Raw genomic sequence first — 26,779 nt, 5'->3', positions numbered from 1 at the left:
AGCTACAGGGAATCCATTGACCTTTTCTGTACTCCACAAGGCACTCCACATGGTCATACCCACACACATACATAATTTTTTAAAATGTGACACTAGTCCTATAATAGAATTAGAACTGCTCATCATAGGATGAGACTTAGTGTTTATTTGTTTTATTGATAGGGATAGTGGAAAAAAGCTGAAGTGATGTGCCCTTCTATCTACCTCCTTCTTCTTTCCCACCTGATGAAGATACTGGAAATTTCTCAGGGAAGAATAAAAAAATGAGTGCTGGGTGTAGTGCATACCTGTAATCCTAGTACTCAGGAGGTAAAGACAGAAAGATGGAGAAAGGTTCAAGGGCAGTCAGGTCTACATAGTGCCTTCCAGGCCACCCAGGTGTACATAGTGAGACTATGTCAAAAATCTAAAACAAAAGAAATGCAAGAATTAGTTTTACAATATATTTGTATTCATGCTAAGAAAACATTTCTTGGGGTTCCTTTTAGGTCCAGTGATTGCCTTGGAATTTAATGGAGATGGTGCTGTAGAAGGATGTCACCTTATTGTAAATGAGATATTCAATGGGACAAAGGTATAGATCTTACTGACTATATCTCAATCTAAGTTTCTGTTTTATCTCCTTTCCCTTACAACCAAATAGTACTTGTATCTATAGTATATTCTTTAACCCATAGGCTCAGTATCATCTGTAACTCCAGCTCCAGAGGTCCAACAGCCTCTTCTGACCTCTGAGAAAACCAGGCATGTGCGTGGTACACATACATACCTGCAGGCAAAACATTCATACACATAAAGAAATAAATCTAAAAGATTCTTAAAAAATAAAATCCTGGGGGGCTGGAGACATAACTCAGTGGTTAAAAGCACTGACTGGGTTCCAGAGGACCCAGGTTTGATTCCCAGCACCCACATGGCAGCTCACAACTCTGTAACTCCAGTTCCAGGGGATCCAACACTCATCACACATACATGCAGTCAAAAATGCATGCACATAAAATTAAAATAAAGTTAAAAAATAAAACCCTAAACTCGTGAGTTTGTTCTGTAAAGATGTGGCCTGTGGTATTTAAGGGCTACGGAACTAATTTTTTGTTCATTTTGTATTTTAAATAGATGTTTGTATCAGAAAAGAAGGAGACAGCATCTGGAGATGTTGACAGCTTCTATAACTTTGCTGAGATACAGATGGGGATTTGAAGCGGATTGTGGTATTAAGTCCTTTCCAACCTTTATATATAGAGTTTGATAATATACTTATGTATATTACTCTAAAGCCATTAGTAATTTTTACTAATGCTAAAATTGTTAAAGGCTTTTTTTAAGTAACTCTTTGAATACCATATCATTTACTTGAGCATCTAAAATAGTTCATTAAATTAAGTAGTTTTAATCATCTTATAAATTATTTAACCTCCTTCAATAAGTTTTCAGTTTTATTTCTTTTCATATAAAAGAAAACAGAAGTAGCCGGGTGGTGGTGGCACACGCTTTAAACCCCAGCACTCGGGAGGCAGAGGCAGGCGGATCTTTGTGAGTTCAAGGCCAGCCTGGTCTATAGAGCTAGTTCCAGAACAGTCAGTGCTATACAGAGAAACCTTGTCTCAAAAAATTTAAAAAAAGAAAGAAAACAAGTGGTTATCAGTTCACAATTTTAATATTAATTAAAATGTTTCAAATCTCTGATAATTTAAACTTTCCAACTTTCCTTAGTGCTGCTCTATGGTATTCATTTGATTGTGTATTTTGTTACTTATTTTCTCTTTTAATTTAGAGGAATTTGTTATTAGGTGATAAATAAACCTATGCACTTTTTTCAAAAATGCATATCCAGTTAAATAATCATTTCCTTCTTGCATTATATGACTAATGAGATTTTGTACATGAAGTTGACATACTATTTTGTAAATTGAAAATTTTTAAAGAAATGGGAATTTGAAAGCTGAGTGTGGTAGTGTCATCTGTAGTCCCAGGCTACTTGAGTTGTGAAAGTAGAAGAATCTCTTGAATTCAGGAGTTCAAGACTAGCCTTGACAACATAGTGAGACCCTATTTCAAAAGAAAGAAAAAACTAAGATACTCAATAATCAGCATTGCAAATACTTCTGACTGATGCTGGCATTGCTGTTTTAAGAACTAACTACTTCATAAATAGTATGGCTGTTTTTTTTAAATACAATTGCTAGATGATTCTTCTGTTTCCTAGTAAGAAAAAGTATACGCAACATAAAACTATAGAACACCAATCACTAGCAAATTTGACAGAGGTGATTACTGTCTGATAGCTCTTGTGACTGTTAAGAGACCTAGAGCAAAACCTGTGACTTTTAGGTAAGGAATACTTTTGGGTAAGGTCTGATAATAAGCTAGGCAGGTTATTCAAAATCTCCACCTTTTTTTTACTTGTGTAATGTTCAAGTATGATAAAAGTTTTGGTTACCTGAAATCATTATTTCTCAAATCTATCTGTTCATAGTAATTGTCCAGGAGGTATGAGAATTGTTCAGAAATACACATTGGTGGATCCAGTCTTCAGATGCACAGATTCAGTTCTCAAGGGAAACTGCTTTAGGGTGTGTTGTCATCTAAACTAATCACTTCTGAAGGTGTTGATAGGTTGGTCTTATCACATTTAGCAGCAAATAGAAACAGCTTTCTTAGGCCCATTTAAAGGAATCTGAAACTATTTTTATAAAACTGAGACTGAAAATGACCACTTGTAAAAAATTCCTTTTATGGTTGTTACTAAAAGTGTATTTTCATGTTTAAAATGCTTTAAGTCAACTTATAACTACCGTGTTGAATTGTTAATATGTAGAAATAATACTTTGTTATTTTAAATGAATAATATCAAGCACCTACACTGTGCCTAGCTTTGTGCTGACTGTCTTCATTTGAACATTTCTTTTATAAAAGCAACATCTACAAAGTTAATGTGATCTCATAAGGTGCAAATAAAACTGCTGGAAAGTATAATAGAATTTCTATCATATTTTACAAATAATCTTTGCAAATTGTGGTCAGAGGCATTAATGTTTCCCTGAGCTAAGCTAAATTAAATACATTTGTTTCTGTCTTGATTATTAAATGTCATGATTCACATTTAAAATAATCTCAATACTTGTTTTTTAGAACTAAAATGCAATGTTATACAAAGCTATACATTGAGTTTTTTATCTTATCTGTAGCATTGTTCAAAAACTCAGGAATAAATGTAAATGAGACATTAATTTAAGATTTTTCCCACCAAATTTAGCCTGTTAACCAAAGCCTAATATTGTCTACGCAGTTAGATAAGAACTTTTACTGATGTTGGATATTTATTGACATTAATAATTGTCAGTTGGCTATTGAATATTTGAAAGATTTTTAAAATAATTAGTTCTATGTTAGTTGTTTCTGCAATTCTAAACTTTGGTAGTAATCATGATATACTAACTACATTTCATTTCTGAGTAGTTTTTAATTCATGAAAAATAAATAGCAATGAAAATGATTTTTATTGTCATATTTGTTTAAATATCTTAGTTTATTTCTCATGCATTAATAGTACTGCTATTTTTCTTTTGGATCTGTATATTTATGTGTAGCTTTTATATGTAAATTTATCTAGTGTTTATAAAATGTGCTTTGCAATAAATGTTAAAAATTTAAAATGGGTTAACACTTTTTGATGAGTACTTCTATATTTATTCATACATGTACCAAGATTTGATACAATTTTTATTTTGCTTTTGGGTGTTTCATTATACAATTTTTAATTTTAAAAACAAAATAAAGTGGTCTAATCTATGTCTCCTACTAATGAGAAATGAACTATATGCTGAGTGAGTGTATATGTGTTTGATGTATATATGTGCATGTGTATATACACAAGGTACTCTGAAGAAGTGAAAAGAAACATTTTAATATAAGGAATTTCTAGCATAATGTTTTCTCTGCTAAAATAAGTCACATTTTATTATGACTGAATATTTGCTAAGATTAGGCATCTTTCTCTTCCATATTTTTAAAAAAAGCTGGGTGTAGCATATACAGTTGTAATCCCAGCATTTGGGAATTCAAGGCTAGTGTAGGTTATGCATTGAGTACCAGGCCAGCCTGGGCTATATACATAGTGAGCGCCTGTCTCAAAAAATAAAGAATTGTGATAAACTTTCTTTCAGGTTTATAAAAGTAGATGGTATTTTTATTGTCAAGTCTATCAACCTTTGTACTCCTTTCCTAGCTCATTAAACAAATACTGAAAGTGCAAATTAGTTTTAAAAAATATAATATTATGTTTATTTCTACTTATAAAGGTTCTACAAGCACAATAAGAACATTCGGAGCATTGGGAACAAGCAGAAATGACAACACAATAATAAAATTACTTCCTGTTGAATACTTCTTGATGTCTAAACATTGTTTTTCTCATAAAAGTTATATTTAAGTTTTCTATATAAAAAGGGAAAGTGATTTTAATGCATATGAAAATTTAAGATGCTCATTCTATACTGTTAGTTCTCCAAGCTCTAGAATCAAGATGCCTTCAAAACCCATTGAAGGGCTGGAGAGATGGCTCAGAGATTAAGAGCATTGACTGCTTTTGCAGAGGTCCTGAGTTCAGTTCCCAGCAACCATATGGTAACCCACAACCATTTATAATGAGATCTGATTTCCTGTCCTTGACATACAGGCATATATGCAGACAGAGCACTATATACATAAGTGAATAAATCTTTTTTTAAAAAAATTCTAGAAAACATTTTATCTTTTAAAAAGCATCTCCTTTGCAGTAGATGGCAGTTAACACAGAGACCCTCAACTAGTTAACATGCAGAATAACAGACTGTGGAGTGCTCAGTCCTTAATGGGACATTTGCATCACAGCCCTCCCTCCAAAGCTCGGGGATCTTCTTGGAAGAGGAGTTGGAAAGATCCAGAGGTGGTGGATAACATCAAGGAAACTATTTTCTGGATACAAACAGGCAGGCAATTGCACACATGAACTTATAGTGATGTGACACCATGCACAAGTCTTGTGCAACCTCCAGCCAGACAAAAGATCACAGCACAGAGGGGGGGGGGAGGTGGACACAAAAATCCCACCACTAGCTAAGAAGCTATTGGCATTTGATAGCTGCTAAGAGAGAGAATCAGGTTTCTTTAATGATGTGACCTCTGGTAGGTTGACCATAGGCTGTGACAAGCCACACTCCCAAAACCATCTTGCAACACAAACTGGACTTGATGGGAGAAAAAAAATCTCAAAATTGCATGAGTAGGAATTGGAGGATAGGGAGGGCAGTTATGGAAGGAGTTGGGCAAAAAGGGTAAACATGTTCAAAATGTATCACATGAAATTCCCAAAGAATGAATGTTTGAAAAATAGATGCAGGAGGTGTGATGTAGATGTATCAATTGGGATTGGGTTCCCTGCAATCTTTTGATTTCTGTGTTGTGTCCATAAATACTGTCCATAAATACTACTTCAAAAACAGCACAGGATCCTTAAAACAGTGTTTTTTAAAGTATAACACTGAAAAAGCCAGCCTTTGTGTGAATGATAGTCATGTATAATAGCTTCAATCTGAAGTATCTCTCAAAGGTCCATGTGTTAGGCTCAGTAGATAAAGGGGCTTGCTGTACAAGACTAGCAACCTGTGTTTAAACCCACATAAAGGTAGAAGAAGTAAAGAATCAATTACACATAGTTGTCCTCTAACCTCCACACATGTGCCATGACATGTATGCCCTCTGACAATAATAAAAATTTTAGAAGGTCCATGTTTGGGACATCTGTATTATATTTCCCCTCCAAGGCTTAGGGAACATTGAGGAAGAGGGGCAGGGAGGACTACTATGAAGTAGTGTCTTCGGAACATAACAGAGCCCTTACACTCCTAAACTCAGCAACTGTAGTTGCCTGCCCAGCATTTGCAACGCTGTGATTGCCTGCCTGATACTTGCACAAGATCAAGCCAGTCAACACTCCAACATGGATAAAGGTAGGGCTTATGAGACTCTGCCCCTAACTGTTGAAAGGGGAATGTGGTGGGGGACCTGGGAAGAATTGGGGGTGGTGGATATGATCTAAATACATTGTACTAATATATGAAATTACAAAGAATATACTTGTTTTTGGTTTTTTGACACAGGGTTTCTCTGTGTAACAGCCTGGCTGTCCTGGAGCTTGCTTTATAGACCAGTCTGGCCTTGAACTCACAGAGATCCACCTGCCTCTGCCTGCCAAGTGCTGGAATTAAAGGCGTGCACCACCACTGCCCAGCTATACACAATTTTTAAAAGTCCATGTGTTTGGTCACCAGCCTGTCTGTGGTGCTGCCAGGAGGTGATGGAACTTTTAGGAAATAGGGTCTAGTGAAGGTCATTGCTGATATGCCCTTCAAAGGGATATTTGGACTACCACCCCTTCCCCTTCTCTTTACGCTTCCCAGGCACCATTAGGTAAACAGCTTTACTGTATTTCCAATTCCATGCCATGATGCCTTGCAACAGACCTGAAAACAGTTGATCATTTGGCCATGGACTGAAACCTTTGAAAACATGGACTGAAATAAAGTTTCCTCCTTAAAAGTTGGTTTTCCTCAGGTATTTGGAACATCAGCATAAATCTTAATAGTTGAAAACCTTTTTGATAAGTGAAGTATTTCCTTCGCTGCTGACTTGTTTTTCTTTCTTGGTATATACAGAATGTAGGGGAGGAACAGAGATAAGCCATTTATAGGTCATCCCTTTGCTTATGACACTGTGGCCCTTAGTGGTAAGATGTTCAGAAACTGATTTTTTTTCCTTTTTGGTTTTTTTAGTGATTTCTCACTTTCTTGGTGGTGGTTCATTTTCACCTATAAATAGCGAACATAATTGGTAGAGCCTTCAGCATTCTCATCCTGACTCTGATCCTCCTGTCACCTGCCTTCACTGCTCCAGTTTAATCTGGTCCACTTGTAATTAGACTAATGAAAAATAACTTCAATTGTGGGACAACTAATTAACTGATGTTTGTTTTGTCCATTGAAAGTGAAAGGTAACTTATAAATGTTAAGTATCATTGTGATGAACAAAGTGGATATGATGCTTTTTAAAACAGTTTAGTGGTATGGGCCGTGTACCTCACCACAACTAGGCAGTTGAGTAGGGAATAAAAAGTATAAGTGGCAGTTAGGGCTTAAGTGCTGTTCTCTTACAGCATGTTTCACTTTCAATTGTAAAATGTAGTTTGCTTTGTTAGGCTCATTAATGAAATATTTTATACTATTCTTCTTTAACTTATTAACAGATAGTAAATGATTTACAACTAGTTTTAAGTTTGGGGATGGAGCCCAGGACTTTGCATTTGCTAGGCAAGTACTTTGCCACTGAGATACATGCCATCCTTATTTCTCATTAGTATTAGTTCTTAGGGTTGTGAAGAGTCTAATGTTCTCAATTTTTTTATTTTACAGATGAGAAAGAAAACTGAAGGTCAGAAAGTTTGGATGGCCTATCCAGCTCATACCATAGTCACTGAACTGCAGTGTAGGCCTCCTTGCTGTCCCCTTGTGGTTACTAGGGGAACAACACTTCAACCTCCCATATGAAGCCCTTTCCAACAATCACAGACAGAAAGACCTGGTCCCTGCTTGATGCTCACATGATGCTCCATAGAGATTTCCAAGGACCCGTTTCTATGCCTGTCTGGCTACTCGTATTTCTAGTCTAGCATCTGCATCACCTAGGAACTGGATAGAATAAGCCCCACTCTAGACCTGTTGACTAAACAACTATGAATATATTATTCAGGTAATTCAGGTGTTTATGTGCATTTATACTAATGTATGAAAAGCCCATTCTGTATTATTTGACCCCAAACTCTAGAATCAAAGCTCAGACGTCATTATGTACATAGGGAGTAGATTAGTGTCCAATAATGTGATCTGTGTTTAATAAATGTTTTTGATTAGATTATCCACCATCTATTATACAATTTTAGCTTCTTGTGTAATTAATTCCTCTCTTCATGCACGTTCCTTGGTTTGGGAATTAAAAACAAACACTTTTCAACATTAAACTTGTTTTTTATTTCTTTTGTGTTAAAGTAATAACTACCATCTCTGTCCACAGAGGCTCCTGGGAAGCTTTAAGAATATCAGTGATGTTCACTAGAAACAAGATCACAGATATTTCTGACTTAAATTTTTATCTGATGTGTTTCTATGTTGAAGCTTAGGTGATTTGTTGATGCTAGGCTGAATTAAGATAAAGAACAGTCAGCTACTTGCTTTGGACATAAGGGAGAAGTTGATTACTTGGTCCCTTTAGATCTGTCACCCTCTGTATCTTTTGACATCTTTCTACTTCAGATGTTCAGATATGAGCTTAGATATCCGTAAAACATGTGTGATTGTCCAGGAAAGCTCAGCGTTTCCAGATTTGGGGCCTTATTTTTTTTCTAGAGTGAAGGCTTAGCTGTAAGTCTAAACATTATAAGAAAACTAAAACCCCAAATTCATAATTTACTTTTATTTATTTTAGTTTTTCTTCCCATTACTCAGTATAAATACATTCAAGTCTCTATCTGACTCTTGGATTTTGTTACTTTAAAAGGTGATTACATTTAGTCTGTGGTAGCAACCAGGATCCACAAAGCATATGATTACCCTCTTCCCGTTACTATTTTAAATATAGCATAATACAGAAATAAAGAAAAGAAACGACAACCATGTGCGTAAATGCAGTGGTTAGATCTGGAGTCAGACACCTCTGACTTGAGCCAGGGCTCAGCTGTTCAAAAGGGAAAAAATGCTTACTCCATCCTTTACACGTCTTTGTCAGGGGCATAGTAAATCTTTTGGTGTTCACATGTATTTGTAGAGCAAATAAATGATCAAAGGTTAGAGCAGTGCTGTCTAGATAGGGCAGTATTTGAATCCAATATAGTATTGCTCACACTGCATCTGGTAGACAGTACAACATATAGGTGCTGTTCTGATTATTTTTATGTTAACATTAAATACAAGGAAAAAATAAGCCTCAGGACATGTAGTACATGCTCAGAATGTTACCCTCTAAAACTCTTTTTTCCATGAGTACAGTTTTTTCAAACTGTGAGGGAAAAAATACAACATGAGATTTACTCGCAACACATTTCAAATGTGCCATACTGTACATGCACTTTTTATAAGTAAATTGTTTATAAGAAAATATATGAAGAGGTACCTCCTACTTTAACTGAAGGAGCATAAATCATTTAAGTTTAGTTGGGTTTGGGTTTTAAAATGCATTTAAGGTACAGGAGCTACTTAGATATTGGGCTCAGTGTTAAGCACCTTACAAATGAAATCTCCACAAATAAGAGAGATTCTACATCTACATGTTTTTATGATTGAGGAAACCGAGGTTAGTTAACTTACCTGTGACAAAAAACGATCAGCCAACTCTGGACCAAGTTCACTGAGAGAACAGTTTAACTCCAAAGCCTCTACTTGCCGCTGCCGCCTCCTCCTCCTCCTCCTCCTCCTCCTCCTCCTCCTCCTCCTCCTCCTCCTCCTCCTCTTCTTTAAGATTTATTATGTACAATGTTCTGTCTGCATGTATCCCTGCTTGCCAGAAGAGGGCACCAGATCTTATTATAAATGGTTGTTGGGACTTGAACTCAGAACTTCTGGAAGTTAAGAGCCCGTGCTCTTAACTTCTAAGTCATTTCTCCAGCCCCTCAAAGCCTCTACTTTCAAACATTATATTGTACTCATCAATAACAGTAACATCACCTTTTTTATTGAGCACTTGCATGATAGCTAGGCACTGTGTTAGTGTTTTGCATATCTTGTCACTTAATCTTTACATCCACTGTGTAAAGTCTGTATGATTGATTCCATTTTGCCAGATGAAATTAAAACTTAGGTCAAATACCCTCTTTGTTCAGTCTCACATACTTGAAATTGGGTAATGGGGATCTATTAGGATGTAAGGTCAAAGCCCATATTCTTTTTTTGTTTGTTTTGTTTTTGCTTTTGTTTTTTTGAGACAGGGTTTCTCTGTGTAGCTTTGCGCCTTTCCTGGAACTCACTCTGTAGCCCAGGGTGGCCTCGAACTCACAGAGATCTGCCTGGCTCTGCCTCCTGGAGTGCTGGGATTAAAGGCATGCGCCACCACCGCCCGGCTCAAAGCCCATATTCTATGTTTGGTTCTTCTTACACAGATGTAACAAGGTCTTACCTATGAGTGCTAGAGGGAAAAAATGGAAAAAGTGTTGTCTTGAAGCTGACAGTCTCTGATTCTAGGCATAGCTACTTCAAAGGGAGGCCTGAGCAAAAGGGTACACCCAGACAGATGAAAATGACCACATAACTTTAATTCTTTGGAAGTTCCACTTTCTGTGACTGTATTTAGCCTACTGCCAAAGAACCTTCCCAGCCCAGTGTAACATCCCCTTTAGGCAGAGAGCTTGGGGAGAAGAGAAGACAAATCCTGAGCTACTTTTCCTCTAAAGACTGGAATTACCCGAGGAAATAAGTATGTGTGCTGAGGTATAAACCAATGTATGTCTCCTTGCCACTATTCTAGAGGGAGGCATGTGCCAAAATAACTTGAGAGTATTTTTCAAAGTATATGTGACCCTCTACTTAGAAAGCCTATACATGTTGAGTGTGCAAAACATTAAAAGTAAAAGAGTGAATCAAAGAAAGGGTGATCCCACTTCAAAACAACAACAAAAACCAAAGATCTCTTTTTACTGAGAAGAAATCTTGCTGTTAGGTTACAAAACCAAGACCTGAAATAGTGTGCCCATTGTGTACGCCTTTGTTAAAAAAAAAAAAACAACAGGGTGATGGTAAGTTTGTTTATGTGTGTTTTACATAAAGAACCACTGCTAAGTTACCCATGTTCCTGTCAATAGTCCTTATTAAAGTCACTGACACACACACACACACACACACACACACACACACACACTCACAAAAGCAGATGGGGATTAGTTTGGAAGAGGAAAGATCAACAGAAGTAGGATGGGTACAATAGAAGGTAATGGTGAATCTGATCAAAATGCCTTGTATTCATGTATGGAAAAGTCATGATGAAACCCATTCTTATAAGAACCACTGAAAGAGGAAAGGAAATTATATACAGGAAGGAAGTAGATGAAGGTGATGGGGGCCAGAAGTATGACTGACAAAAATGGAACCCTCAAACAGCAAAATAATGAGAATGGAACTTCATACCTCTTAAAGTTCTGATCTTTAAACTTTGTAAATGGATTATCTACTTCAAAACAAAAGTTGAATGTTAAAAACAAAAAATGTTGGAAAACAAAAGATAAAAAGAAACAGCAAGTAGAACTGCTTCTTCAAAAACCAGTTAGGCAAGGTTTTTGTTTTTCATTTTTGAAATGGAACTCAGGGAAGGCAAGGATTAGTGCTCAGAGACAGCTGGAAAGAGGTGACCTTTGGCTCCATACCAAAGACTGGCCCTGGGGCCCAGAGAGGAAGATTGTTGCTTAATGACCAAATGGAGCAATGGCGTTGAAGAAGAACTTCTAACTTGACTAATGGATAAGAAGTAAGCAGCTAACACAACTTTTATTGTTGCTCCTCTACACCTCTTAAGAATGACTGCTTACTGCGCTAGGCCTATGCAGGATCGCTTGGCTCGGCCTGGGAGGAGGGGACTGGACCTACCTGGACTGAGTCTACCAGGTTGACCTCAGTCCGCGGGGGAGGCTTTACCCTGGAGGAGGTGGGAATGGAGGGTGGGCTGGGGGGAAGGTGAGGGGGGGCGGGAGGGGGGGAGAACAAGGGAATCGGTGGCTGATATGTAGAACTGAATTGTATTGCAAAATAAAAATAAAAATTAAAAAAAAATAAAACAACTATTGAAAATAAAAAAAAAAAATGACTGCTACCACCGTCCATGCCACTTAACTTCACAAAGGTGCTTTTAGTCTTGTCACAGTCCTTAGGTGTTTCTTTATTCACACCCTCCCTGTTCATGTTTCCCTTATTCTTTTTTAAAAATTTTAAATCATTTAAAAAATGTATATGTATGGGTGTTTTGCCCGCATGTATGTACGTGCACTTTCATGCCTGGTGCCTGCAGAGGTCATAAGAGGGCGCTGGATCCCCTGAACCGGAGTTACAAGTAAGCTACCATTATGGACATTAGAAACTGAATCCAGGTCTGGAAGAGCAACAAATGCTCTTAACCACTGAGCCATTTCAGGCCCCTCTCCCTTATTGTTTAAAATGTCTCCCTAGACTGATTCCTTACGTGGATAACTGTTCTTTTTGCCCAGTACTTTGATAGAGTCCAATTTTCCAATTTTAGGACTTAGTCTCTTTGTCTAGATCCTCTAGCTTTCCTTTACCCTTCTCCAACTCATTTGTCAATCATGTCCGGGTGTGCAGCGCTTGTCTACTTTTGATACTTTTGAGCAAGAGGATGGATGACTGAGTTCAAGGTTACTGTGGACTATATAATGAGACCCTTTCTCAAAACAAACAAACAAATGAAGAGCAAAAGAGTCTAAAGTCGTCCACTCTCATCTCTATGGGTTTTTTTTTCTAGGTGGAATTCACTATGTAGATCAGGCTGGCCTCCAACTCACAGAGATTAACCTACTGAGGTTAAAGGTGTACACCACCATGCCTGGTTAATCTAGATTTTATTTTGAGACATTAACTTAATACCAAATTTTTAACAAGCACTCATTATAATTTCTGAACTGGGAAATGAGCACTATTTGTATCTAACCAGCTATGTAAAACTCAATTTTCCGCCAGGCGGCGGTGGCGCACGCCTTTAATCCCAGCACTTGGGAGGCAGAGGCAGGCGGATTTTTGTGAGTTCGAGGCCAGCCTGGTCTACAGAGCGAGATCCAGGACAGGCACCAAAACTACACAGAGAAACCTTGTCTCAAAAAGCCAAAAAAAAAACCCTCAATTTTCTTTTTGATAAAAGATGTTAGAAATACAAACAAGTAGGGAGACAATTATTAAGTATCATATTTCCTCATACAGCACCAAAAGTGCCATATTAGGAACTCTCTGGGAGCTGGAAGGACAGGAAGAGATAAAAATGTTGGGAAAGTAAGGGTAGTATTTCATCTGTGGTCACATTTTTGTCCTAAGTCAATGTAAGATCTAGCAAAGGAAAAAATTCCTGAGGCTGGAGATTAAATCTGGAGATTCTGGTTCAGATTGCAAAGGAGGCTTTGAAAACGGGCAAAGTCAGTATATCCAGAAAGCCATGCTGGAGTTGACTTCATGATAGAATTCAATTCCTTTAAAATTTATTCAATTTGTTTTAGTCAGATTTGGTATGTCATAGTTCTAGACAAGAAACATTCTAGCAACATTGTCAAATCATATCCAAGTAGTTAATGGGACATGATATTGATGGGAGGTTGAGGTGTGTGAAGGATGGCTGTGGCTCTTATGTTCTTTCCTTGAAGTACATGAACCTTTCTCATAGCTACAAAGACCCTACCAATCCTGGCTGGCTGTTATCTGAGTCCATTTTCTCAGTCGCAACTTTCTGCCCAATATGTGAATTTAAATAATAACGAAGTAATAGTCCTCCTGGTCTCACACATAATAAACTGAAAGTACCACTTCCATCCTTCTAGACAGTCTTGCCATCCTAGTATCTCTTTCCAGTGGTAGCATGCAGTTTTCTCAGTTCTACTGCTCACATTTTAGGATTATGTCAGAGTGGTTTTGCACCTTGTTAAGTAGCTCTTAACTAGGCTGTTTGGGCAATGTTTCTTTTGGTCATGTTCTTTCTCCTTTTTGTGCTCAACCTCAAAATCCTGATGGGTGCTACTGACCCTGCAATGATTTCATCAGCCTCCTAACTAGAGTCCTTACTTGAGAGCTTGTCTCCTTGCTTCCTCTTGTTGCCTCCCTACACTGAGAATAAAAGTACAGTAGAGAAAAGCATAGCTCTGGGCCTTGTTATCTGTACTCTTGGATCAGCTTGGGACACATTCTACTTTGGAACTCTTAAATAATTCCTCTCCCCAGCTAGTAACACTATTTTAAAGACCAGAACCATGAAAAATGGAACAGCAACCTTGGGGATGCAACTCAGAGGTAGGCTGCATGCTTAGCAATCCAATGATTCTCAGTTTAATCTTTAGCAGAGAAAAGAGGGTAGAGGAAGAAAAAAGAAAACTGAACAGCAATTATATTCCATGTACCCCCTCCCAAAGAGGAAAGTGACTTTTCCACAGTTACTATCACAGGCCATGATGCTGACAGATAATTGCTTCAAGAAATCAATCCTCTGCCTTCCCACTAGGCTTCCCGACTATTGAATCAGAGGCAATCAATAAAAACTCATTTTTGCTTATGTTCCTTTCTGTATCTAGAATCCCTTTTCCCACTCCCATCTCAGGTATTCAAATTCTGCCCAGAATTCAGTACAGGCCCAAGCTCTCTTTGCTTCCGGAAACCACTGACGACTGATTTTTTTTTTCCACACAAGTCACGTCAGAGTTGAACCCCTACACACAAAAAAGTAGAGTAGAGAACTCTCAGATCTGAGAATGACGTACTTCCTGCTACATACCACTGTGAAAATCTCTGTCACCTAAACAATATCTTTAATTTCCTCATCTGCAAAATGAGAATTCTGACCAGTTTTGACAGTTATTTGGGGGCATTCTAAAGAATAAGGTAAAAATACTAGACTTTAGTCTTAGTTTTCCTCTCTAAACATATTTTTCTTTTACCTTGTTTTTCCAAAATGACACAAAGCTCTCTGTGGACCTATACTAATACCTCTGTCCACATCCCCTCCAGGCTCAGACAGCCTGAAACTGCCTGAAACCAGACGAATGCAAATATGGAATTGTTTGAGGAGACTCTTGGACACGTACACCACTGAATCAGCAACTAATTGACTACCTCCCACAAGCTACCAGTGTGGAAGTGGACTAGGACGTGGGGAAAACTAGTAAATAGGATTCCAAGGGGTAGGGCGAATAGTAACACTCTAGGGTTACACAGCTCAAAACTAAGGTAGGCAACACAGAATCTCCACAGTATCTTTAAAGTCCTAACCTTTCCATCTCTCTGCTCTGCTATCTTCAATGTGGCTTTGCTTTCTGCAGGTAGAGTGGCTTTCATACCTCTAAATCCTGTGACTGAATTCTAAGCAGAAAGACTGGAGAAGGTGAGTAGGAAAAAAAACCAGTGAATGCTGTCCTCTTTCATCAAGAAAACATTAACTTTGTCAGAAGCCTCTCAATAGACTTGTATCTCATTTGCTAGAGCTGGGTTATATACAGCTAGCCTAGCTTCAAGGGAGCCAAGGAGATAATTACACTAGGTACGTTGTTGTCTTGAAAAGTTGAGATTCTAACAAAAAAGATGAAAAGAATGGATACTGGATAAGCAACTATCACTATTTGTCACATTAATCTGACAAACTGTTTAGAACACATCAGACAGCTGGATGTCAAGCACCAAGGCCCCAGGTTGGAAAGCACCGGCCCCTCACCTGTGCATTCTCTTTGCTTTGTTTGCTCTCTGACATCCACACCAGGTAAACAAACACTTCAGGAGGCTCCTTGACTCTACACCTGGCTACCTCCACCAGACACAGGAGGTCCTGGGTGAAACATTAAGTAAGAAATACCAAGAATTCATTACGTTTTGTGCAGTTACAGTTAAGTTCTTCCCAAATTAGGTCAATAGAATAAAATGCAAAATTAGAAAAAGTTGTTACTTGAAAATACTTTTTAAAACCATTCCCATGGTGCTTGGGGGTTAAAGACATTGCTTTGTGTGTTTTTTAAAGAAAGCAAAAAGTTAAGGATACAATAGCAAATCCCTGGGGACAATGCCTCCCTTTACATCAAAACTACTTGTAATTCTCTTTAAAAGTTGGTTTGGTTTCCTCTCTTGAACCTTTTGAAGTGTATAGTTTATCTTTTTTCTATTGTACTAGAGAATGTTTTAAATAAATGAAAAAAATAATGGCTATCCTTATGGCATGCTTACACATACCGAGCAGGAGTTTTACCTATAATTACCCCCACTACCCCTCTTGTTTCCCATCCCCATCCCACTGGTGCCCTTCCTCCCTTCCACACAGCTCCCTTTTGCTAGAAAACTTAAATCATACATTTTATAGACAATTATACTATCTTTTCTAATCTCTGGTTCCCTTTTATTCTTTATTGGCTTTTTTCTTTCCCTTTTTGTTATTTCTCTTTCCTCTACCAATTTTGTTTATATGTTTTGCTCCATTTAATGCATATTTGTCATTCATATTAAGTAACTTCTGAAAAGGGTCAGCTTTGTGTAATATATGGATTTGAAAACCCTGTTAAAAGGAGGAAGGAAAAGATTTAAGACCATTTCTGAAATTAACCCAGAAGTTTCTTCAGGGAAAGAATAGAATGAAAACACTTGGATACTATGTCCCAGGAAAGTAAAAAAATCTCCAAGAATTTTCTGGAGAACATAAGGAGGAAAAATAGTGCTGTTGTGATGTTTTTAAGCACAGTTGGTTTTGGTTGTTGTTGTTATCACATCCAGCACACAGGATTTATGGATGAACTTGGAGAATTCACACACAGGAGACCTAGAGCAGTTTTCATGGGCTTCTTTCCCACAAGGCGTTGGTGCTTCTATCTTCAGAAAGCTGATTACAGAGCCTTGTGAGAACTCACTTAGATGATAGTTCCCAAGAGGAAGAAGTATTTCCTAAGTCTGACAGCACAGTTTACTTCAAATATGGACAAGGATGGTTCGTCTCTAAAGTTGACCATTCTCTGGAATCCTTTTTGAAACATTTGATTTATAAAAATAGTCTAAAGAAAGAACATAAAAGTTTGGGGGAAATTAATTTTTAAGATGCATATAGATCTGAATTTGCAAAACAAAAGTAAAGTGGATGATTGTATCAGTCAAAATTCTGCTAGAGAAAGAGATACATTTATATACACACACATACACCAAGAGACAGTGTGGGTCTGGGAGACATTATGGAGGCTGGCTAGGCAACTCTGATGAAATTTTCTATCTTTAGGGCAGACCATCAGAAAACACTGGCTGAAGGCAAAGCTATTGGGTACATGGTGATGCTGTCATTCGTAGCCAGAATTCGTTGGAAGCCCAATTCCGCTAAGGGCTCCAACTTACTGAATTAATATCTAGGATAATCCTCCTTAAAAATCCCTTACTGAACCAGGCAGTTGGGGAGCACACCTTTAATCCCAGCAAAAGCAGAGGCAGGTGGATCTCTGGTCTACAGAGCAAGTCCCAGGATAGCCAGGGCAACACAAACCCAGTCTCAAAAACAAACAAATAAACAAACAAAAAACCCCTTACTGGTTATAGATTTGAATCATGTCTATAAAACACTTTCACAGGATCCTATCACTTGAGCCTATGGCCTAACTAAGGCTAACTAAGGCCTAATGTGTGCTAAGATATAAATTAACCACTGCAATGAAATTTAGTGCTTCTTTTTAAATCTCATTAGTGATTCCTTTTTTGTGAAAATAAATCATAAGCCCAGAGAGCTGATATTGCCAGTGTGGCTTTAATACATCGTTGGTAGTTCACTAGTCACCTGACAAGAGGAAACTATAGTAACTAAAACTATCTACTGGGGGTATGGTATTGCTATGTTTCATTAAACTGCTCTCTGTTAACTGGTACAAAAAGTTGTTCTTCAGTTGAAGTGAATACCTAAAAAGGAAGGATTTCAAGGAATAACTGTGCATTTCTTTCATAAATTATTTTCTCCTGCCACACATGTTAAAAGAGTATTGGGCTGCCTTAGTTGGTTCTTTCCACTCTTCTTCCTTTTGCTACAGGACTGTAAAATATGCAAATCTACATGCTAGTTGAAAGCACTTTTATTTTGAAGAGTACCTATTGTCCACACTAATGATATTTTTCTCTGGGCTCATTTATTTATCTGTAAAATGTAAATAATTATTACTATCATGAGGGCTTGGGCAGGATTAGATGAGGAGATTTAAGTCAAATACACAGTAGATATTGTACAAATAACATTTTGGTCACTTTTCATGAATACAGCTTTCATATAAAGTCTTGTGTGTTAAAAGATCTCTCCAGTTGAGTATAGCACCCTGGAGAAAGAGGCAGGAAGGTCATTTGGGCAACATAGGGAGACCCTGTCCCAAAAACTAATGGTTGGGACTGTAGTCAGTGGTACAGCACATTTCTAGTACATGTAGGGCTGAGTTTTATCAACACACACACACACACACACACACACACACCCCACCACCACCACCACCAGCAATAGCAGCAGCAGCAGCAGCAGCAGCAGCAGCAAAGAACCAAGTGAGATTTCTAGTGTTCATTAATTTATCACATTGACTATAAAACCCTCATTGCAGCCAGACTCAGAAAGACAATTTTTTTTTATCATAAGCAGAATTTAGGTGTGTGTGTGTGTGTGTGTGTGTGTGTGTGTGTGTGTGTGTGTGTGTGTGTGTAAGAAAGAGAGCGGGAGATGAAAGTAGAAGAGGGACTATTGGGGGAAGGAGAAAGTATAAAGTGTAAGAGAGGGAAGTGGAGAACAAGAAAGGGTAATAGAAAAAATAAAGTCAAAGTATTGCATATTTTCTCTCATGATTAGTCAAGAGAGCAAGCAAGAAAGAGAAGAAAGGGAGGAAAAATAGAGGTGGGAAGGAGGGAGGGAAAGTGAGTCTGTATGTGTCTGTGTGTAACATATAAAAGCAGAAGTGGGACTATATAAGAGGAGAGAAGGGGCCAGTTTGGGAGATGGACAGGGGCAGGTAGTGCAGACATGAAATGAGTAAGATACAGTGATGTGTATGTGTATGAAAATGTCATAATGAAACTCATTACTTTGAATGCTAAATAAAAATTTGAAAAACCATTCTCTTAGGTTTATTTATTAAATGTGTGTACACCTGCCATGATGCACATGCTGAGGTCAGAGGACAACTTTCAAGAGTTGGTTCTCTCCTTCCACCATGTTAGTTCTGGTGATTGAACTCGGGTCATCAGTCTTGGTGGCAGGTGCTTGGAAGCACTGAGCCATCTCCCCAGCCTCCTAAATTTTTTAAATAAAAATGAAATAAAACAAAATGATACTACCACCACCAGCAAAAGCTTCTTACTGCTGGTTCTTTTCTATTTACTTCTGTGCATATTATGTTAGTTTCTTTATCAGTGACAAAATAGGTCACTTAAGGGATGAAATATTTACTTTGTCTCCTAGTTTCAGAGGTTTCAGTCTGTAGCCCCGGCTCTGTTAACTCTGGACACATGGAGTAGCACATCACAGCAATGAGAGCTTATGATCTGGGCAAATCACCTCATAGTACAAAGAAGGCAAAGAGATACAAGATAAATGCCCCTAGTAACCAACTTCCTTGAGCTAGGTCCCACCTCCTGAAATTTCTAGCGCCTCCCAAAACAGTGCCACCAAATGAAGACCAAGCTTTCAAAACATGAGCCCATGGGAGCATTTCATTTTGAAACCATAACACACAAAGGCCATTTTTACACATCATCATTTCAACCTTGAGTGAAGATAAAATTGCTTCTTTAATTGAAGTGTCAACTATTTTCCTATTTTTATCTAAAAATGTTCTTGCAAGTCATGGTAGTAATGTTCTGGACAAGTGTAAGGTGTCACCAGGTTTCACAAGTGTGAAATAATATTTTACTGAGCAGAAAGGAAGCATAACTTAAAGGCTTTTTAAAATCAGACTCATGTGGCTTGTCACACACACGGATTGTTTTGCTTTATTAATTGTTAACTATAAATAGAGGTTCATTTTCCCTGGAGAAAAACAAGAGCTAAATCTACAAACCTCTTCACTCCCCACTCCCCATTGGTAACTATCATTATCACTTTGGCCAGTGTCCTTTCAGACCACTGGTCTATGAGTTTACACAGTGCAGTGCACAGGCAGAGGAACCCATGTGGAAAGCAGGTATTTACTTGTCTAAGGAAAATGCTGCCTGCTACTGATTCTTATCAGGTCAAACTGTGGTGTGATGGTCAAGAAAAATAATAGTAGAAAAAGGACAGGAGATTTTGCCAAGAGCGATCATTTAATTCTCTAGACTTCTTTGGTCTTTTCATTTTGAGTCCCCTGAGCTCATTTATGGCATGTAACACTGCCATAGAGTGTATGAAACAGCCTAAGCAGTTTCAAGATCTTGCATTCTGTTTCATCAACTAGTCACTAGTTACTAGTGGTTCAAGAAGTATAGATAAACAATCCCTTGTGCATGTGAAAGTATCTCCACCAAGAAAAATAATTCTCTCTTTAAAGTGCAAACTGAAGTCATTACCCTTAATGTCAAATTCTGTCTTCCAACTGAAACAGAAAAATCTCTTCATTTACTCATTTAAAATATGAGATTGAGCTAGGTAGCACCCATTTATATAAATCCCAGCAGTCAAGAGGCTAAGACAGGAGGATTGCTGTGAGTTTGAGGTCAGTGTAGGTTACATACTGAATTTCAGGATATTCTAGGCTACAGTGTGAGAGTCTTTCAATAAAACAACAAAAAAGAGAGCTGGGGATATAGCTCAGTAGCAGAAAATTTGCCTAGTGTGTTCAATCCCTAATACTACAAAGCTTGCTTTATGTTTCAAACAAGATAGTAGATAATTCTCCTTGCTGTTCCCCTCTACGCACAACTAAAATTTCTGAAGAACTATGCAAAGGTTCATCAGAAAGGTCTCTGCAGGGTAGGAAGCAGAAAGCCAACTTGACAGAGACCTTAGGGTTCTAGGGATGGCATTTGGGTGAGCTCCTTGACTTTTCCTTTCACCTTCCACATAGGTCAGAATAGGTACTAAAGAGGCCTGTAACCAAGAACCTGAGTTAGAGCAAAGCAAACCAAAGAAAAACCTGCTCTTTGTGGCCAAAGCACTGGAGAAGGAGAAAAATCTAGCCCAGTGAAGAAAAACCTTAATTGACAACACCAGCAGTGCCCTGGTGTCAGCGGGGCCTACGTGGGGTTTAGAGGTTGTCAACTTGCTTTAGTGGCCCTAGACAGCTGGAGGAAAAGCACTCCTCCCTTAAGAGAACACCAGCTGAGATTAAGCAGGAGTCCCAAAGGCACCAGGGAGCTTGGGGAAGTACTTTTCCTCCCTGCTGCTGGCTAGCAGCAACAGCCAAGAGCCAGCAGGAGCTCCAATCCTCCAAACACACCAGGCAGCTGGCAGAGGCGTGCTCTGCCCAGCTGGCAGCTTTGGTGGATACCCACCAAGTAGCAAAGACCTCCCACTCCACCACAGCCGCAGGGAAACCAGAGTTAGCATCTTATGCCTCATCCACGTAGTGGTAGTGGACAGCCCTAGCAGACACTCTCCAACCCCCAAACCCACAGGCACTTCAGGGGACCAAGTGAGGATCAGATCCCTTAACCCCTACCACAAGGCAGGCTGTTGGGGAGGCACTTTCCTGTTTATCATCAGTGGCATCAGCAGAGAGCTCATGCGGAGTCAGGACATCTGCTGCTTCCCTCCCACCATCGGGCACCAGCGGAGGATGCAGACAGGTGCTCCCCCTCCCCGCTGCTGTTTCCATGCCAGTGGAAACTGAGTGAGAAGTCTGGACTTTCACCCTGTCTGCCAGCAGCAGCTGGTGCCCCACACCCTCCCAATTAGAGTAAAGGAAAGCTCCCAGAGAGCAGGGTACTGGAGAAAGGGATTCTTTAAATCTGTAGGGGAAGTGCCTGAAAGGCACCTGCTTGGTCCAAATGTGATACCTGCCTACATCACCACACCTGCAGGTCTGGAACTGAACTAGCAGTGTGGCATACTGTGATTCAGGTTTTCAAGGTGGTTTCTGATTAACATACAGAGCAGACCAGAATGGCACAGGCAGAGCCCTAAAAATTAAATTGTCATTGGAATCGCAGCCCACAAATTTAGGCCAGGAAACGACAAAAATACACACACCAAGACACAGCATAATGAACCTCTTAAAACCGAGAAAGACAAAGTGTCAGGGGGAACCTCTTGAAAGCAGCTAGAGAGAAAACCATTCATTACCTATAAAGGAACACTGATTTAAATGATAGCAGATTTCTCACCTAAAACTAGAAAGGCCAGAAGGAAGTGGTACATTTTTCAAACGACAAAAGAAAAGAACTGTCAACTCTTACTTCCATGTTCAGGGAAAATATCCTTCAGGAATGAAAGGGAAATAAAGACATTCTCAGATGACAGAGAAAATTTATAAAAGTTTCACTAGCAGATGTACCATTAATGAATGGCTAAAGGAAGCTCTCCAAACCAAAAGGAAATGGTACCGGAAAGAGTCTTGGAACTTTAGAAAGGAAGGAAAACAATGACATACATAACACTCAGAATAAATCTAATATACTACCCTTTTCCTTGTATGTTTTTCTATACAAAAATCAAGCAAAAAATATACAACCTGACAGTAGGGTCAATCTAAAAGACATAAATAAGAAAATTCTATTTCAAAAGCAGAATGATAAAAAGAGCTAGCAAAAACAAGGTTTTCTAGCCAAGTGTGGTGGCTCACACCTGTAATCGCAGCACTGAAAAGGCAGAGGCAGGAGGAGTGCTACAAGTTTGAGGTCAGCTGTGACTACAAAGTGAGACTAGCCTCAAAGAATACAAAAATACATTTTCTACACTATATTAGAACCGGTAAAATGTTGAGAATGATAGCCCGTGATACATTACACATATATTTTAATATCTAGAACAAACATTAAGAAAACTATGCAAAATAGAATTCTAAAAATTATTTGGGCAACCCACAGTAAGGCAAGAAAAGGAAAAGAGGAATGAGAATCAGAAGAAAAAATTCTAAAGCAGCTAATAAAATGCTAAATATCAATAATAGTGGTCAAGTTGAGTTTTCTAAATAAAGAAATTAAAAGAAATGTACAAAATAAGTTTTAAAAATTGGTATATGCTATCTACAAGAAACCTACTTCAAATATAATAACATAAGTAGAAAAACTAAAAAGGATGTGAAATTATACAAAGGTTAATTCTTAAAAGCAAGAGCAGATATATACTAATATAAGATAAAGTAGAATTCAGAGGAAATAAGATTACCATGGAGAGAAGAGGCGTATCATATAAGGATAAATGAATCAATTCCCCCAAATGGCACAGAAATCCTAAATATAAGTATACCAATAAACAGCTTTAAAGACATGAAGCAAAGTCTGATTGAACTAAGAAACACACAAATCCATAATTATAGCTGGAGATTTCAATAGCCTCTTCTCAGAAATAGAACTATTATACAGGAAATCAGCAAGACTATGAATCAATAGCACCAGGAAGCCCTAGGTGTTAATTTATAGAGCACTATGCCCAACAATAGCATAGTTCAATTTCTTTGAAAATATTCATGAAACATTTACCAATACAGCCCATCTTCTGGGTCATAAAACAAGCATCACTGAATATAAAAGAATTATAGAACATGTTCCCTGACATAATGAAATCAAATTAGAAATCAATAGAGTAGTCAAAAAAGAAAAATTTCAAACACTTGGAAGCTAGACAATACATATATAGGTCAAAAAAATCTAAGGGGAAAAATTTTTAAATACAACAAACTGAACAAAAACAAGAATGCAGTATGTTTGTGAAATGTAGCTGTGTCAGCATGAGAATTTACAGCAGTAAATTTTCACATTAGAAAAAAAGAAAAACTGGGCAGTGGTGGTACACACCTTTAATCCCAGTACTCCGGAGGCAGAGGCAGGATCTCTGTGAGTTTGAGGCCAGCCTGTCTACAGAGTGAGTTCCAGGACAGCCACAGCAGTACACAGAGAAATCCTGTCTCAAGAAACTAAAAAATAAATAAATAAATAAAAATAAAAATAAAAAACACCAGAAAGAAAAAAAGAAGAGGTCTCAAATAAATCAGGTAAAATCCTACTTCAAGAGACTATAAGAGCTAGCAAGTCGGCTCAGTGCGTAAAAGTGATTGCTGCTAACCCTGAGGACCTGAGTTCAATCTCTTAGACCCACATGGTGGAAAAAGAGCTAACTCTGGCAAGCTGTGCTATGACCTCCACATGTAAGCTGTGGCACATTCATGTGTTTTCTTGCACGCGCGCGCGCACGCGCACACACACACACACACTAAATAAATAAATAAATAAATAAATAAATAAATAAATAAATAAATAAATAAAAAATATTAAAAAATTACGACCATTAAGCAAAAAGAGCCCATGAATTTGAAAGAGAGCAAGGGAGTGGGGAACATAGGAAGGTTTTGAGGGAGGAAAAGGAAAGGAGAAATGATGTAATTATAATTTAAAAAAAACTAAAAATACTGACCAAGATAAAAAGAGAGAGAAGATAGTCACTAACTTCACAAATTAGACAAGGGATCTTACTATAGCTCTAGTAATGCTGTAAAGGAAATAAAGAAATGTTATGCATATAAATGTGACAACTCAGATGAAATAGAAATCTCAACTGATACGAGTATTTACTGCCTATCTAGCCCAATAGCTATTTAAAAATGTATTTGAAATATATTTGTTTTGTTTAGTTTGTTTTTTTGAGACAGGGTTTTGCTGTGGGATGGTCTTTCTGTATGCTGTGAATATGTGTTGCTATGATATAAAGAAGCTGCTCTGGCCTATGGCAAATCAGGTTATAGCCTGGCAGGAAATCCAAGAGAGAGACCGGAGGTGGGGGAGACACCAGCCTGCTGCCCAAGGACAACGTGCCAGCAGACTGGTAACGCCACAGCCACATGGCAACATATAGATTAATAGAAATGGGTTAATTTAAGATGAAAGAGCTAGCTAGCAAGAATTCTTAGCCATAGGCTATACAGTCGATAATTAATATAAGCCTCTGATTATTTTATAAGCAGCTTTGGGACTGTGGGTGAGAGAGATTTGTCCTGACCACCGGCCGGGTGGGGCACAGAAAGTCGTTCAGCTACAGGGTTTCTCTGTGTAACAGTCCTAGCTGTCCTAGAACTTTCTTTGTAAACCAGATGGCCTCGAACTCAGAGCCTGTTTCTGCCTGATTGCTGGGATTAAAGGCATTTACCACCACTGTCCAGCCTATTTGAAATGTTAAAGGTCTCTAAAAAGGAAACCTGCAAGGTTTTACTGGATAAATGCTATCAAACATTTAAAGAACACAACCTATTCTAGAATAACAAAGAATAAGGAACACATTTGTGTCAAGGGTTTTCCAAGTCATTCCTATGCTTGATGATTCAGCACAAAGACTCACGTAATGCTGCAAAGAGTCATGCTCCTGGCTATGATTCTTTACAGCAAAAGAATGTGGAACAAAACTAGCAAAGGGTGAAGTCCAAAGGAAACTAGGTATAAGCTCCCAGTAGAGACCCAAGGGGTGTACTAATTCCTGCAGGAACAAGTTGTGACATGTGTGAAATGTTGCCTGCAAGGGAAGCTTGTTAGAAACTCAGTTCCTGAGGCAATATTGGGGGTTGTTCACGTAGGCACTTCCTGCCTAGCACTTAGTTAAAATTCTACATTCCTAATAGGAAAGCAGATAGGTGTTCACCATAAAGCATATTGTTTAGACAAACAGATTAGGTCAGTGAGTGTGTTATTTAGTCTGGAAATGGTAGGAACCCTACCCTAAACCAAGTTCCAAATGCCATGCAAGGATTCACCTTGCAACTGAGCCTTGCAAAGACAGTAGTCAGGCTTGCTATGTTAAGTCTTTCTGCAGCAGCCTGGAAATCAGGAGAGTTGAATGTTTGTCCTGGGATACACATTTGTGCAAACAGATTATGCACTGTAAGCCACAAATATCAGTTCTGGAAATGGTAAGGACATTCCTAAAACCAAAGTTTCTAGATTCCCACTAAAGCCCTGTTACTATTTTTTCCCCAAAACTTCCTCTCATTTACGAGACCAGCAGTTTCCTAATACCAAAACTAGATAATGACAGTACCCTTCCCCCTCCAAGATAAAGCCTAATCTTACAAGAACTTGGGCACAAAAATCTGCAGCAAAATATTAGTAATACAGAATCTAGAATCCAGAAAGGTATACAAATAATCTTATTATAGCCAGGAGGGTTTTTTTCTAACTATGTAAGATTGGTTCAACCAAAAGCTTAAACAGTAACTACCCAAACCTACTAGGGACTCGGGAAATGACTCCGCAGATAAAATTGTTTGCTACCAAGCCTGAGGACCTGAGTTTGATCCCTGGGTTCCAAATGATGGATGTAAAAAACTGACTCCTGCAAGTTGTCCTCTGACCTCCATACATATTCCTACCCCTAAAATAAATAAGTGTAATTTAAAATATATTTGTGTCTGTGTGTGTGTGTGTCTGTGTGCGTGCACGCACACATGTATAATGTGTGTGCTGGGTACCCCCAGAAGCCAGAAGAGGCTGTTAGATCCTCTGGAGCAGAAGTTACAGGTGTTTGTGAGCCACTGGACATGGGTGCTGGGATTTGACCTCTAGTCTTCTAGAAGCAAACACTTTTAAGTGTTGACCCACAACTCCACCCCTGTAAGATTATCTCTAAAAACATCTACTAGAGGGGTTGGAGAGATGGTTCAGCGGTTAAGAGCATTGGTTACTCTTTCAGAGGAAACCAGGTTCTATTCCCATGGCAGCTCACAACCATCCATAACTCCAGGCCTAGGCAATCCATCTCTTTTTTTCTGGGCTCACAGGTACCAGGCATGCATGCGGTACAGACAGACAGTCAAAACATCCATACACATAAAATAAAATGAATAATTAATTTGTGTGGGGTTTTTTTGTGTGTTTTTTTGTTGTTGTTGTTTTGGTTTTTTGTG

General features: G+C 38.4%; 1 protein-coding gene and 1 long non-coding RNA gene across 2 annotated transcripts in view; one reads left to right on the top strand and one right to left on the bottom strand.

The window, feature by feature from the left end:
• Positions 1-8,053, top strand: part of Rp2 (RP2 activator of ARL3 GTPase) — a 46,504-nt gene extending 38,451 nt beyond the window's left edge. Inside the window, exons 4-5 of the mRNA XM_052733961.1 lie at positions 489-574; positions 1,117-8,053. Coding sequence (XP_052589921.1) covers positions 489-574; positions 1,117-1,200 — 170 coding nt within the window. The 3' untranslated portion in view covers positions 1,201-8,053. The remainder of the gene's footprint in view (positions 1-488; positions 575-1,116) is intronic.
• Positions 1-26,779, bottom strand: part of LOC128107783 (uncharacterized) — a 33,742-nt gene that overhangs the window by 2,294 nt on the left and 4,669 nt on the right. The window contains exon 2 of the long non-coding RNA XR_008217216.1: positions 288-406. This is a non-coding gene — a long non-coding RNA (uncharacterized LOC128107783). The remainder of the gene's footprint in view (positions 1-287; positions 407-26,779) is intronic.

This window comes from Peromyscus californicus, unplaced genomic scaffold (genome assembly GCF_007827085.1).
Source record: "Peromyscus californicus insignis strain IS unplaced genomic scaffold, ASM782708v3 Scaffold_10__1_contigs__length_136768540, whole genome shotgun sequence".
NCBI classification, from domain to species: domain Eukaryota; kingdom Metazoa; phylum Chordata; class Mammalia; order Rodentia; family Cricetidae; genus Peromyscus; species Peromyscus californicus.
This window is presented reverse-complemented; position numbering and strand designations above follow the sequence as displayed.